Source organism: Leopardus geoffroyi, chromosome A1 (genome assembly GCF_018350155.1).
Source record: "Leopardus geoffroyi isolate Oge1 chromosome A1, O.geoffroyi_Oge1_pat1.0, whole genome shotgun sequence".
Classification (NCBI taxonomy): Eukaryota; Metazoa; Chordata; class Mammalia; order Carnivora; family Felidae; genus Leopardus; species Leopardus geoffroyi.
Window position 1 is genome coordinate 662,554 of NC_059326.1, and position 12,858 is coordinate 675,411.

At 39.8% G+C, this 12,858-nt stretch overlaps 1 protein-coding gene across 4 annotated transcripts in view; it reads left to right on the forward strand.

Moving 5' to 3' along the window:
* The window catches only part of PARP4 (poly(ADP-ribose) polymerase family member 4), a 119,699-nt gene that overhangs the window by 106,061 nt on the left and 780 nt on the right, over positions 1 to 12,858 (forward strand). For all 4 annotated transcript variants that reach the window (XM_045443741.1, XM_045443731.1, XM_045443756.1 and 1 more), the window contains one exon: positions 9,228 to 9,360. In XM_045443741.1, the coding sequence (XP_045299697.1) occupies positions 9,228 to 9,360 (133 nt within the window). The remainder of the gene's footprint in view (positions 1 to 9,227; positions 9,361 to 12,858) is intronic.

Consider the following 12,858-nt stretch of genomic DNA (forward strand, 5'->3'; position numbering starts at 1 on the left):
ACATGTTGCTTGTTATTAATGTCTTTTAAAAATTAGTCTATTTTTGGGGCGCCTGGGTGGCGCAGTCGGTTAAGCGTCCGACTTCAGCCAGGTCACGATCTCGCGGTCCGTGAGTTCAAGCCCCGCGTCAGGCTCTGGGCTGATGGCTCAGAGCCTGGAGCCTGTTTTCGATTCTGTGTCTCCCTCTCTCTCTGCCCCTCCCCCGTTCATGCTCTGTCTCTCTCTGTCCCAAAAATAAATAAACGTTGAAAAAAAAAATTAAAATAAATAAATAAATAAATAAATAAATAAATAAATAAAGATTAGTCTATTTTTATATGTAATGCTTAAGATTTTATATGTAATGCTTAAAAAAAAGAACACACTAAATTAAACAGTCCCCATATTTTCTTTTGTCTCTGCTGATTTTCTTTGTGAGATAATGGATTGGTTTTGTTGTTTTATTTTAAAATTTTATTTAATTCTTTTTTCCTGTATTAAGAAAATGAGGTCTGGCAAAATCAACAGCAGAGTGCACACAACAAACACTTACCTACTGAAGTGCCAGGCCTTGGGCAGTGTATGACCCGTTTTAGTATAGTAGTACTCTCAGCTGCAAGACATGCTTTTCAAACACGCAAAAGACAGAAACTTAGCCAACATGACAAGATGGAACAATTCTCCCCAAAAGAAGAGTCAAGAAGAAATCACAGCCAAAGACTTGCTCAGAACAGATATAAACAATACATCTGAACAAGAATTTAAAACAACAGTCATAAGACTAATACCTGGACTTGAAAAAAGCATAAAGCATAGAAGATACCAGAGAAAGCCTTGCTGCAGAGATCAAAGACCTAAGAAGTAGTCAGGATGAATTTAAAAACGCTATAGCTGAGATGCAAAATAAACTAGATACAGTGACAGCAAGGATTGAAGAAGCAGAGGAGAGAATAGGTGAAATAGAAGATAAATTTGTGGAAAATAATGAAGCTGGAAAAAAGAGGGAAAGGAAATTGCTAGATCACGAGGGGAGAATTAGAGAACTGAGTCCATGAAATGAAACAATATCCATATCATAGGAGTTCAAGAAGAAGGAGAGAGAAAAGGGGGAACAAGGTTTATTTGAACAAATTACAGCTGAGAACTGCCCTAATCTGGGGAAGGAAACAGGCATCTAAGTCCAACAGGCACAGAGAACTCCCTTCAAAATCAACAATAACAGGTCAACACCATGACATATCATAGTGAAACTTGCAAAATACAAAGATAAAGAGAAAATTCTGAAAGCAGCTAGAGATACAAGGTCCTTAACCTACAAGAGTATACATATAAGGTTAGTAGCAGACCTGTCCACTGAACCTTGGCAGGCCAGAAGGGAGTGGCAGGAAATATTCAATATGCTGAATAGGAAAAATATGCAGCCAAGAAGCCTTTATCCAGCAAGGCTGTCATTCAGAATAGAAGGAGAGAGAAACACTTTCCCAGACAAACAAAAACTGAAGGATTTCATGACCACTAAACCAGCCCTGCAAGAAATTCTAAGGGAGACTGTCTGAGGGGAAAGCAGCAACGACTATAAAGGACCAGAAAACATCACCAGAAACACGCAATCTACAGATAACGCAATGGCACTAAATTCATATCTTTCAGTAATCACTCTGGATGTAAATGGACTAAATGCCACAAACAAAAGACAAAGGAGTCAGAATGGATAAAAAACAAGATACATGTATATGCTGCCTACAAGAGACTCATTTTAGACGTGAGGAAACCTACAGATTGAAAATGGGGGGATGGAGAATCATCTATCATGCTTCTGGACGGCAAAAGAAAGCTAGAGTGGCCATGCTTATATCAGACAAACTAGATTTGAAAACAGAGATGAAGAAGAGCATTTTATTATAATTAAGGGCTCTATCCATCAAGAAGAGCTAACAATTGTAGGGGCACCTGGGTGGCTCAGTCGGTTAAGCATCCAACTTCGTTTGGCTCAGGTCATGATCTCACGGCTCGTGGTTTCGAGCCGCACGTTGGGTTCTGTGCTGACAGCTCAGAGCCTGGAGCCTGCTTCGGATTCTGTGTCCCCCTGTCTCTGCCCCTGTCCCACTCATGCTCGCTCTCTCTCTCTCTCTCTCTCTCTCAAAAACAAATAAATACCAAAAAAAAAATTTTTTTTAAAGAAGAGCTAACAATTGTAAATATTTATGCCCCTGACTTGGAATAACCCAGATATATAAATCAATTAATCACAAACATAAACCCATTGATAATAATATCATTATTGTAGGAGACTTTAATACTCCACTTACAACAATGGACAGATCATCTAGACAGAAAATCAACATGGTAACAAAGCCTCTGAATGACATACTGGACCAGATGGACTTAACAGATATATTCAGAACATTTCCTCCTAAAGCAACAGAATACACATTCTTCTAAAGTGCATATGGAACATTCTCCAGAATAGATCACGGTCTGTGAGTTCAAGCCCCGCATCGGGCTCTCTGCTGATAACTCAGAGCCTGGAGCCTGCTTCAGATTCTGTGTCTTCCTCTCTCTCTGCCCCTCCCCAACTTGTGCTCTGTCTCTCTCTCAAAAATAAACATTAAAAAAATTGTCCTGGACCAGATGGCTTCCCAGGGGATATCTACCAAACATTTAAAGAAGAGTTAATACCTGTTCTCTTCAAACTGTTCCAAAAAATAGAAATGGAAGGGAAGCTTCCAAACTCATTCTATGAAGTCAGCATTACCTTGATTCCAAAGCAGATGAAGACCCAACAAAAAAGGAGAACTACAGGTCAATATGCCTGTTAAACCTGGATGCAAAAATTCTCAACAAGATACTAGCAAATTGAATCCAACAGTATATCAAAAGAACCTTCCACCATGATCTAGTGGAATTTATTCCTGGGCTGTAGGGCTGGTCCAATATTTGCAAATCAATCAATGTGATGCACCACATTAATAAAAGAAAGGATAAGAAACACATAATCCTTTCAATAGTTGCAGAAAAAGCATTTGACAAAATACACCATCCTTTATTGATAAAAACCCTCAAGAAAGTAGGGACAGAAGGAACATGTCTTTACATCATAAAAGGCACATATGAATGGCCCACAGCTAATATCATCCTCAGTGGGGAAAACCTGAGGGATTTCCCCCTAGGGTCAGGAAAATGAAGCGATGTCCACTCTCACGCCTGTTGTTCAATACAGTGTTGGAAGTCCTAGCCTCAGCAATCAGTCAACAAAAAGAAATAAAAGGCATACAAATTGGCAGACGACATGATACTACATGGAAAACCCTAAAGACTCCACTAAAAAACTGCTAGAGCTGATACATGAATTCAGCAATATCATAGGATATAAAATCAATGTACAGAAATAGGTTGCATTTCTATACATCAATAATGAGGCAGCATAAAAAGATATCAAGGAATCAATCCCATTTACAATTGCACCAAAAACCATAAGATACCTAGGAATAAACCTAATCAAAGAGGTAAATGATCTGTATGCTGAAAACTATAGAAAGCTTATGAAAAACATCGAAGAAGATTGCACTTCAAGCTGCATTACAAAGCTGTAATCATCAAGACATTATGGTACTGGCATAAAAACAGACACTCAGATCAGTAGAACAGAATAGAAAACCCAGAAATGGACCCACAAACACAGGGCCAACTAATCTTTGATAAAGCAGGAAAAAATATCCAATGGAATAAAGACAGTCTCTTCAGCAAGTGATGCTGGGAAAACTGAACAGCGACATGAAGAAGAATGAAACTGGAACATTTTCTTACACCATACACAAAAATAAACTCAAAATGGATGAAAGGCCTAAATGTAAGACAGGAAGCCATCAAAATCCTCGAGGAGAAAGCAGGTAAAAACCTCTTTGGCCTGGGCCACAGCAACTTCTTACTCAACACGTCTCCAGAGGCAAGGGAAACAAAAGCAAAAATGAGCTATTGGGACCTCATTAAAATAAAAAGCTTCTGCACAGCGAAGGAAACAATCAGCAAAACTATAAGGCAACTGGCGGAATGGGAGAAGATATTTGCAATCGACATATCAGATAAAGGGTTAGTATCCAAAATCTATAAAGAACCTATCAAACTCAAAACACCCCCAAAACAAATAATCCAGTGAAGAAATGGGCAAAAGAGGTGAATAGACACTTCTCCAAAGAAGACATCCAGATGGCAAACCAACACATGAAAAAATGCTCAACATCACTCATCATCAGGGAAATACAAATTGAAACCACAATAAGATACCACCTCACCCCTCTCAGAATGGCTAACATTAACAACTCCGGCAACAACAGATGTTGGCAGGGATGTGGAGAAAGAGGATCTCTTTTGCACTGCTGGTGGGAATGCAAACTGGTGCAGCCGCTCTGGAAAACAGGATGGAGGTTCCTCAAAAAATTAAAAATAGAACTACCCTATGACCCAGCATTTGCACTACTAGGTATTTATCCAAGGGATACAGGTATGCTGTTTAGAAGGAACACATGCACCCCAGTGTTTATAGCAGCACTAGCAGCAATAGCCAAAGTATGAAAAGAACCCAAATGTCCATTGATGGATGAATGGATAAAGAAGATGTGGTATATATACAATGGAGTATTACTTGGGAATCACAAAGAATGAAATCTTGCCATTTGCAACTAGGTGGATGGAACTAGAGGGTATTATGCTAAGCGAAATTAGTCAGAGAAAGACAAATATCATATGACTTCACTCATATGAGGACTTTAAGAGACAAAACAGATGAACATAAGGAAAGGGAAGCAAAACTAATATAAAAACAACGAGGGGGACAAAACATAAGCGACTTAAGTATAGAGAACAGAGGGTTACTGGAAGGATTGTGGGAGTGGGGATGGGCTAAATGGGCAAGGGGCAATCATTGTTGCACTATATGATAACTAACTTGAATGTAAATCAAAAAAATAAATTAAGAAAAAAATTGAAGACAAAAAGAAATGGAAAAGCATTCCATTCTCATGGATTGGAAGAACAAATATTGTTAAAATGTCAATACTACCCAAAGCAATCTACACATTCAGTGCAATCCCAATCAAAATTGCACAGGCATTCTCCTCAAAGCTAGAACAAACAATCCTAAAATTTTTATGGAACCACAAAAGACCCTGAATAGCCAAAGTTATGTTCAAAAAGAAAACCAAAGTGGGAAGCATAACAATTCTGGGCTTTAAGCTGTATTATAAAGCTGTAATTATCAAGATAGTATTGTACTGGCACAAAAACAGATACATAGAACACTGGAATAGAATAGAGAACCCAGAAATGAACCAACAAATATATGGCCAACTAATCTTTGACAAAGCAGGAAAGAGTGCCCAATGGAAAAGAGACAGTCTCTCCAGCAAATGGTGCTGGGAAAATGGGACAGTGACATGTAGAGGAATGAAACTGGAACACTTTCTTACACCATACACAGAAATAAACTGAAAATGGTTGAAAGACTTAAGTGTGAGACAGGAAACCATCAAAATCCTACAGGAGAAAACAGGCAGCACATCTTTGACCTTGGGTACAGCAATTTCCTACTTGATATGTCTCTGGAAGCAAGGGAAATAAAAGCAAAGATGAACTATTGGGACCTCATGAAAATAAAAACCTAATGCACAGAGAAGGAAACAATCAACAAAACTAACAACAGAACGGGAGAAGATATTTGCAAATGACATATTGGATAAAGGGTTAGTGTCCAAAATTATAAAGAACTTACCAAACTCAGCACCCAGAAAACAAATAATCCAGTGAAGAAATGGGCAGAAGACATGAAAAGACACTTTTTCAAAGAAGACATCCAGATGGCTAACAGACACATGAAAAGATGTTCAACATCACTCATCATCGGGGAAATACAAATCAAAACCACAATGAGATACCACCTCACACCTGTCAGAATGCCTAAAATTTAACAACCCAAGAAACAATAGATGTTGGTAAGGATGCAGAGAAAGGGGAACCCTTCTGCACTGTTGTTGGGAATGCAAACTGGTGCAGCCCCTCTGGAAAACAGTATGGAGGTTCCTCTAAAAATTCAAAATAGGGGAGCCTGAGTGGCTCAGTCAGTTAAACGTCTGACTTCAGCTCAGGTCACGATCTCAGGGTTCGATCCCCATGTCTGGCTCTGTGCTGACAGCTCAGAGCCTGGAGCCTGCTTCCCAATCTGTGTCTCCCCCTCTCTGCCCCTCCCCTGCTCACTCTTCTTCTCTCTCAAAAATAAACAGGGACTCGGTGGCTCAGTTGGTTAAGCAGCTGACTTTGGCTCTGGTCATGATCTCATGGTTCATGAGTTTGAGCCCCGCATCGGGCTTTGTGCTGACAGCTCAGAACCTGGAGCCTGCTGCGGGTTCTGTGTCTCCCTCTCTCTCTCTGCCCCTCCCCCACTCACACTCACTCCGTGTCTCAAAACTGAATACACATTTAAAAAATTCAAAAATAAACATTAAAATTTTTTGTAAATGTGTAGACAGAAGAAAAGACAACATATGCATAGGTAAGGTATATACAAAAGAAGAAAAGTGCATTTAATTGATTAAGCAAGGACTTGGAAGGAAGAACACATGATATGTAGAAACTAACTTTGCAAAACCACCACCACAACCAAAGGAGCGTACATCATGAGAATGTAAATTGAAAGATCCAAATAGTGTTTACGTCTGAAAATCTGGGGAGCTGAGGAAAAGGGAGTTGGAGGACATATATAAGATGGCTTCAATTTTATATGTTATTTCTTCTAAAGAAAAGGGAGGAATTTGAAGCAGATGTGGGAAAATGATAAAAGTTGACAAGCTACACAGTTCTCTTTTCTGTATGCTTAAAAGATTTCGTAATAAAGAAACATTAAGTGGCTATGTTGTAGTGATGCTAACAGTGCTGCGTATCAAAATCTAAGATGGAAAAAAAAAAAATTTTTTTTAAAAAAAGGGGCGCCTGGGTGGCGCAGTCGGTTAAGCGTCCAACTTCAGCCAGGTCACGATCTCGCGGTCCGTGAGTTCGAGCCCCGTGTCAGGCTCTGGGCTGATGGCTCGGAGCCTGGAGCCTGTTTCCGATTCTGTGTCTCCCTCTCTCTCTGCCCCTCCCCCGTTCATGCTCTGTCTCTCTCTGTCCCAAAAATAAATAAACGTTGAAAAAAAAATTTTTTTTTTTAAAAATCTAAGATGGAAATACAGATAATTTACCTGGGAAACTCGCACACAACTCACTGTGAACTGTAATGATGATGAAGATTGCAGGGGAGGAAAATAACTTTCCTTACCCCCTTCTGGGTTCTTGGCTGAGACACCCTATGATAAAAAATTAACAAGAGAAAAACCAACCATTTTAATTATGTACACACACATATATACCTGTACAAAAGGGAGTCCCACAAAGATGGGAGACTCACAGGCAGCCAGGCACTGAGCTAAGGAAATGGAGAGGGGTCTGGGCAAGTGGGGGAGGGGCAGGGATGATTCACAGGAAGGTGCTTGATAAACAAATGTTGACTTACCATGTAGGTTAGTCTCTTATGTGAAAAACTAGTCTCTGGTAATAGCTCTCTTCCTGATATAAGCCTCCTTTCTAATTTCTTTAGGCCGTTAGGTGGGAGGTAAAAAGCTTTTTGTGAGTTCGCTGGATCTTGATTGCCTTCAGCTCAAGATTATCCACACCCAGGGGCGCCTGGGTGGCGCAGTCGGTTAAGCGTCCGACTTCAGCCAGGTCACGATCTCGCGGTCCGTGAGTTCGAGCCCCGCGTCGGGCTCTGGGCTGATGGCTCAGAGCCTGGAGCCTGTTTCCGATTCTGTGTCTCCCTCTCTCTCTGCCCCTCCCCCGTTCATGCTCTGTCTCTCTCTGTCCCAAAAATAAATAAACGTTGAAAAAAAAAAAAAAATTTAAAAAAGATTATCCACACCCAAAAGTAGCATGTTCTGGGGTGGCTTGTTCTGAACCCACTCAAGATAGATGTTAAAAGTTTAGTTTCGGGGCACCTGGGTGGCTCAGTCAGTTGAGCATCCGACTTCGGCTCAGGTCATGATCTCAGTTTGTGAGTTCAAGCCCCGCGTCAGGCTCTCACAGTCCGTGAGTTCAAGCCCCACGTCAGGCTCTGTGCTGACAGCTCAGAGCCTGGAGCCTGCTTCGGATTCTGTGTCTCCCTCTCTCTCTGCCCCTCCCCCACTCATGCTCTGTCTCTCTCTATGTCAAAAATAAATAAACATTAAAAAAAAAGTTTAGTTTCATGAAATGTGAGATTGAAAAAATAACAATACTTGAAGTCTAATTTTTGTATCAAGTGATTTCAAATACATGATTTGCATTTAGAAAATTAAAATGGGTTCTTATTTTCTGGCTCACTATATAAAAACATTCATTTTCAATTGTATTTTATAGTAAAATTTCTTGGTTTGGGTAAATAACACTTGTTACCTGTAGTAGTGTTAAAATAATCAGAATAATTTGGATGATCTAAAAAATGTTTATTTTACATTTCCTGAAGCTGGTACTCTCTACCCTCAAGAGTCCAGAGAACTACAAAGTAAGGGGACTGGGCTGCAAGCTTTTATAGAAAGAGGCAAGTGGGAAGAAGGAAGGAAGAAGTCCTTGGCTTATATTGATTGACTAGGGTTGCCTTTCTGGCCTTGTTCCGAAAAGTCAAGGAACAGGGTAGTGAGTATCGCATCCAGGTTGGCTTGGTGTTGGGGGATTGGCTGACTGGATATACCTTTTTTGTTTCTGATCAAGGGGAGTTTTTACAGGGACACAAAAGCTTTGGTTCACTGCCATGACACCCCGGGCAGTAGTGGCTCCATGTTAGGCCTAGAAATTTAGTTCAGTGGTACTAATCACTAGAAATAATTTGATATACCGACTTAGCCAGCCATATCAATTGTTCATCTGTTGTATATTTAGTTTACTCCTCTGAGGTGTTTGTAGCAGGAGCCTAAGAACTGAATTTCTTTCACCAACTTCATGCATCTCTGGTTATTAAAGATGGCAAAGGATTGGAGCTGTGGCTGTAACTGCTTCCTAACAATGGTCAGGGTGCTATGGTGCTTGTTTCATTCATCCTCTTTTGTTATTTACATAGCAGGCTAATTTATGATCTGCTAATGTACCATGGTTTATGGTCTACTAATGTATCATTTCATAGCACTTTCATAAATGGGCACGGTTTGAGATGCAGAATTTACAATAGATATAAAAGAGTTTTCCACTTTCAGGTATAAAAGGAAGCGAGCGTCTCCTGGACCTGATCGCCACATTTCTGGTACTGCAGTTTCTTCGTACCAAGTTGGAACAAAAGGGAATAGTCTTCAAATCACTGATGAAGTTGGATGATGCTTCCATTTCCAGGTGACTTTAATTATCGCATTAAGTAACTCATTTATATTTCTAACCATTTCTTGTCTAAATTTTACAAGGAGCTACATGGAATTGTAAGAACAAAGAGAATTTATTCACAGGAAGTATCTTGCCTGCACTATTCTGTCATTGGCAGGGCAGACACAGTGTTTCTGCCTCTTGGGTTCCAGGAAAAACCAGGGCTCAGAGAGTTAAGTGTAGCTTATATTGGAGCTCAGATCTATGGCTCCTGGTTTAGTGTTCTTTTCACTATGGTATATTGATTATATTGATTAAATGTGCTTTTGGAAAATCTGCAATACGATTGTTAGGACCAGTCCTGTTCCCAATAGTTGCAGGCCTGGCACAAGAATATAGATGGAAACCCACACACTGTCTAAGTATTTAAAAATGATAAATGAGGGGCGCCTGGGTGGCGCAGTCGGTTAAGCGTCCGACTTCAGCCAGGTCACGATCTCGCAGTCCGTGAGTTCGAGCCCCGCGTCGGGCTCTGGGCTGATGGCTCAGAGCCTGGAGCCTGCTTCTGATTCTGTGTCTCCCTCTCTCTCTGCCCCTGCCCCGTTCATGCTCTGTCTCTCTCTGTCTCAAAAATAAATAAAAACGTTGAAAAAATTTAAAAAAATAAAAATAAAAATGATAAATGAAACTAGCAAACTGTCAAATAAAATATGTTTTAAAGTCCTGCCTTGGCAAATACAACTTCAAGAAGACTGGGTTTAAATTTAGAATTCTGTGACCACTTGGAAGTTTTATGCCATAATGTGACCGAGTGGAGAGAGACAGTTCTGGGACCCTGGCTTCTAGCCCTTGGGCTGACCTCAGGCACCACAAGAGGCCTTGAGCCTCCATGTGAATACTTTCCTTACTTCCCAAAACTTCGTCCATACCCCATGCAAATGGTCACCCCGTATGTGTGTGTATATACACAGAATATACATACATGCACATAACACACATACATACATATATAATTTGCTTATGCCTTTTTAAAAAGGCAAGATAAGTGGGAAAACTAGCAAAATTTATAAAAATACTATCTATAAGGAAAGGGGAGGAGACAAGCTACGTTCTTCCTACTGTATCTTGTTTTACCTTTTTGGCTTTGAAACTATGTAGATATTTTGCATAATAAAGTCCATGAACCAGGGAAGAGGTATTAAGCATGTTAAATTATACCATGGACTGCAATCAGCAGCGTCTGGAATGTGAGGAAATAAATGGCAAAAGAAAAAAGGCAAGGGGTGGAAGCTACAAGTTACAGGACACATGCCCCAAAGGCAATGTGAGACCTTGTTTGGATCCTGATTTGAACAAAACCCATATTATTTTAAAAAGAGAGAAAGAGGGGTGCCTGGGTGATGCAGTCAGTTAAGCATCTGACTTCAGCTCAGGTCATGATCTTGCAGTTCCTGAGTTCAAGCCTTGTGTTGGGCTCTGTGCTGCCAGCTCAGACCTGGAGCCTGCTTTAGATTCTGTGTCTCCCTCTCACTCTGCCCTTCCCCTGCTAGCACTCTGTCTCTCTCTGTCTCTCAAAAATGAATAAATGTTAAAAAAAAAAAAAAAAACAACACACCTTTTTTTAGATTTAGATTTAAACAGTACCTGAATGTTTTCTTAGATTTAAACAGTACCTGAATGTTTTCTTAGATTTAGATTTAAACAGTACCTGAATGTTTTGTGATATTAAAGAATTATTTATAGCTATTTTAATGTCATGTGTAAGAAAAAGTTCTTGTCTCTTAGAGATACATATTTACAGATGAAATTAAAATAAATAATCAAACCTGTTTTTTGGGAGTTTTTATAATGTTTATTTAACAGCCATGCTAGCGGGATGGTCAGTCAAAAGTTTACAGGCCAGCTGGATTAAAGGAAGGCCACTTGAATTAGTGAGAATATTTAAAACTAGTTTTGGGGCACCTGGGTGACTCAGTTGGCTAGACATCTGACTTTGGCTCAGGTTTCTTGAGTCTGAGCCCTGCGCTGGGCTCTGTGCTAACAGCTCGGAGCGTGGAGTCTGCTTCAGATTCTGTGTCTCCCCCTCTCCCTGCTCCTCCCCCACTCGTGCTCTGTGTGTGTGTGTCTGTCTCTCTCTCTCAAAAAGATGAATGAACATTAAAAAGATTTTTTTTAATAAATAAAACTAGTTTTGTTGCTTTCAGTAGTTAGTAACTATAAGTAGACTAATGATCACTGGCAAACAAATCTGTTTGATCGTGCTTGCCATTTATATGTTCGTGTCATCATGATATTCAGCTAACATTTATTGATTACCTACTCTGGGCCAGGGACTGTTGAGCCATGTGTTTTGTTAATCCCCACAACAAACCCCCTAGGATCTCATATTATTATCATAATTGAGGAAACCGAGGCTTTCAGTGTTGAATGAAAGCTGCACCATATCACAGAGCCAACATTGTGTGATTTCAGAGTCAGGCTTTGAAACTAGCTCTTAGCCACCCACTATACTAATGGCTCTTTCCCAGTTCACAGGGAAAAAAAATCAGGAAGATGGAGAATTTTCCAAATTTTTAGTCCCCCTGCCCATAGAATTTTTTTTTAACTTTAGTATATGTTATGACTTGTTTGCTAATGAATTCTAGCAGGTGACAAAACAAATGAGGAAGTAGCTAATACTAGTGAAAAAATCTCAGAATTTTTCTGAGTCTTGAATAGACTTGAATATTCGACATTCTTGAATATTCGACAGCATTTTATGGACACAAACTTGAAGTTTTTATGTAATGCACAATTTAGTAGCACATTGTTCCTGGTTTGTATGATAATTAAATATGACAGTTTCATGGGTCTTGGGAAAATATCTAGGAAAATGGCTAACTAATCAAATTGAGAATTCCTGGTACAGTAAAAAGGAGAGAGAAATAGAAGCCTGGTTTGTAAAATAGTATTGAGTTTCTGCTTGAAGAATGGATGGATTTAGATCAAGAAAAATGAAAAGGCACAAAAAAAGACAAATACACATAGGCTGGAGGAAGCTTGAATTGTCCTGGAGGCAGCCAGGAAGTCTGTGAAGCATTTGGAAGCTGGAAAGTGATGGGTATAATATACTTAAAAATGTATTGAGTAAGGAGCACCTGGGTGGCTCAGTCGGTTAAGGTCCGACTTCAGCTCAGGTCATGATCTCATGGTTTGTGAGTTCGGGCCTCAGTTTGGGCCTTGTGCTGACAGCTCAGAGCCTGGAGCCTGCTTCGGATTCTGTGTCTCCCTCTCTCTCTGTCCCACCCCTGCTTGCTCTCTGTCTCTCAAAAATGAATGAACATTGAAAAAAAAGAATAAACATTAAAAAATGTATGAAATAAGTTAAAAGCACCATGTCAGTCTGGTAGGTAGAACTTTCATAAAATGTCAGAATTGCTTTGATTAAATATCTTAATTTTTGACAGAATTATTTTGTCAGATCTAATGTGCTGCATTTCGTACCACGTTATATTTCGGATGTAATTATATTCTGAAATTGATGGAAACATT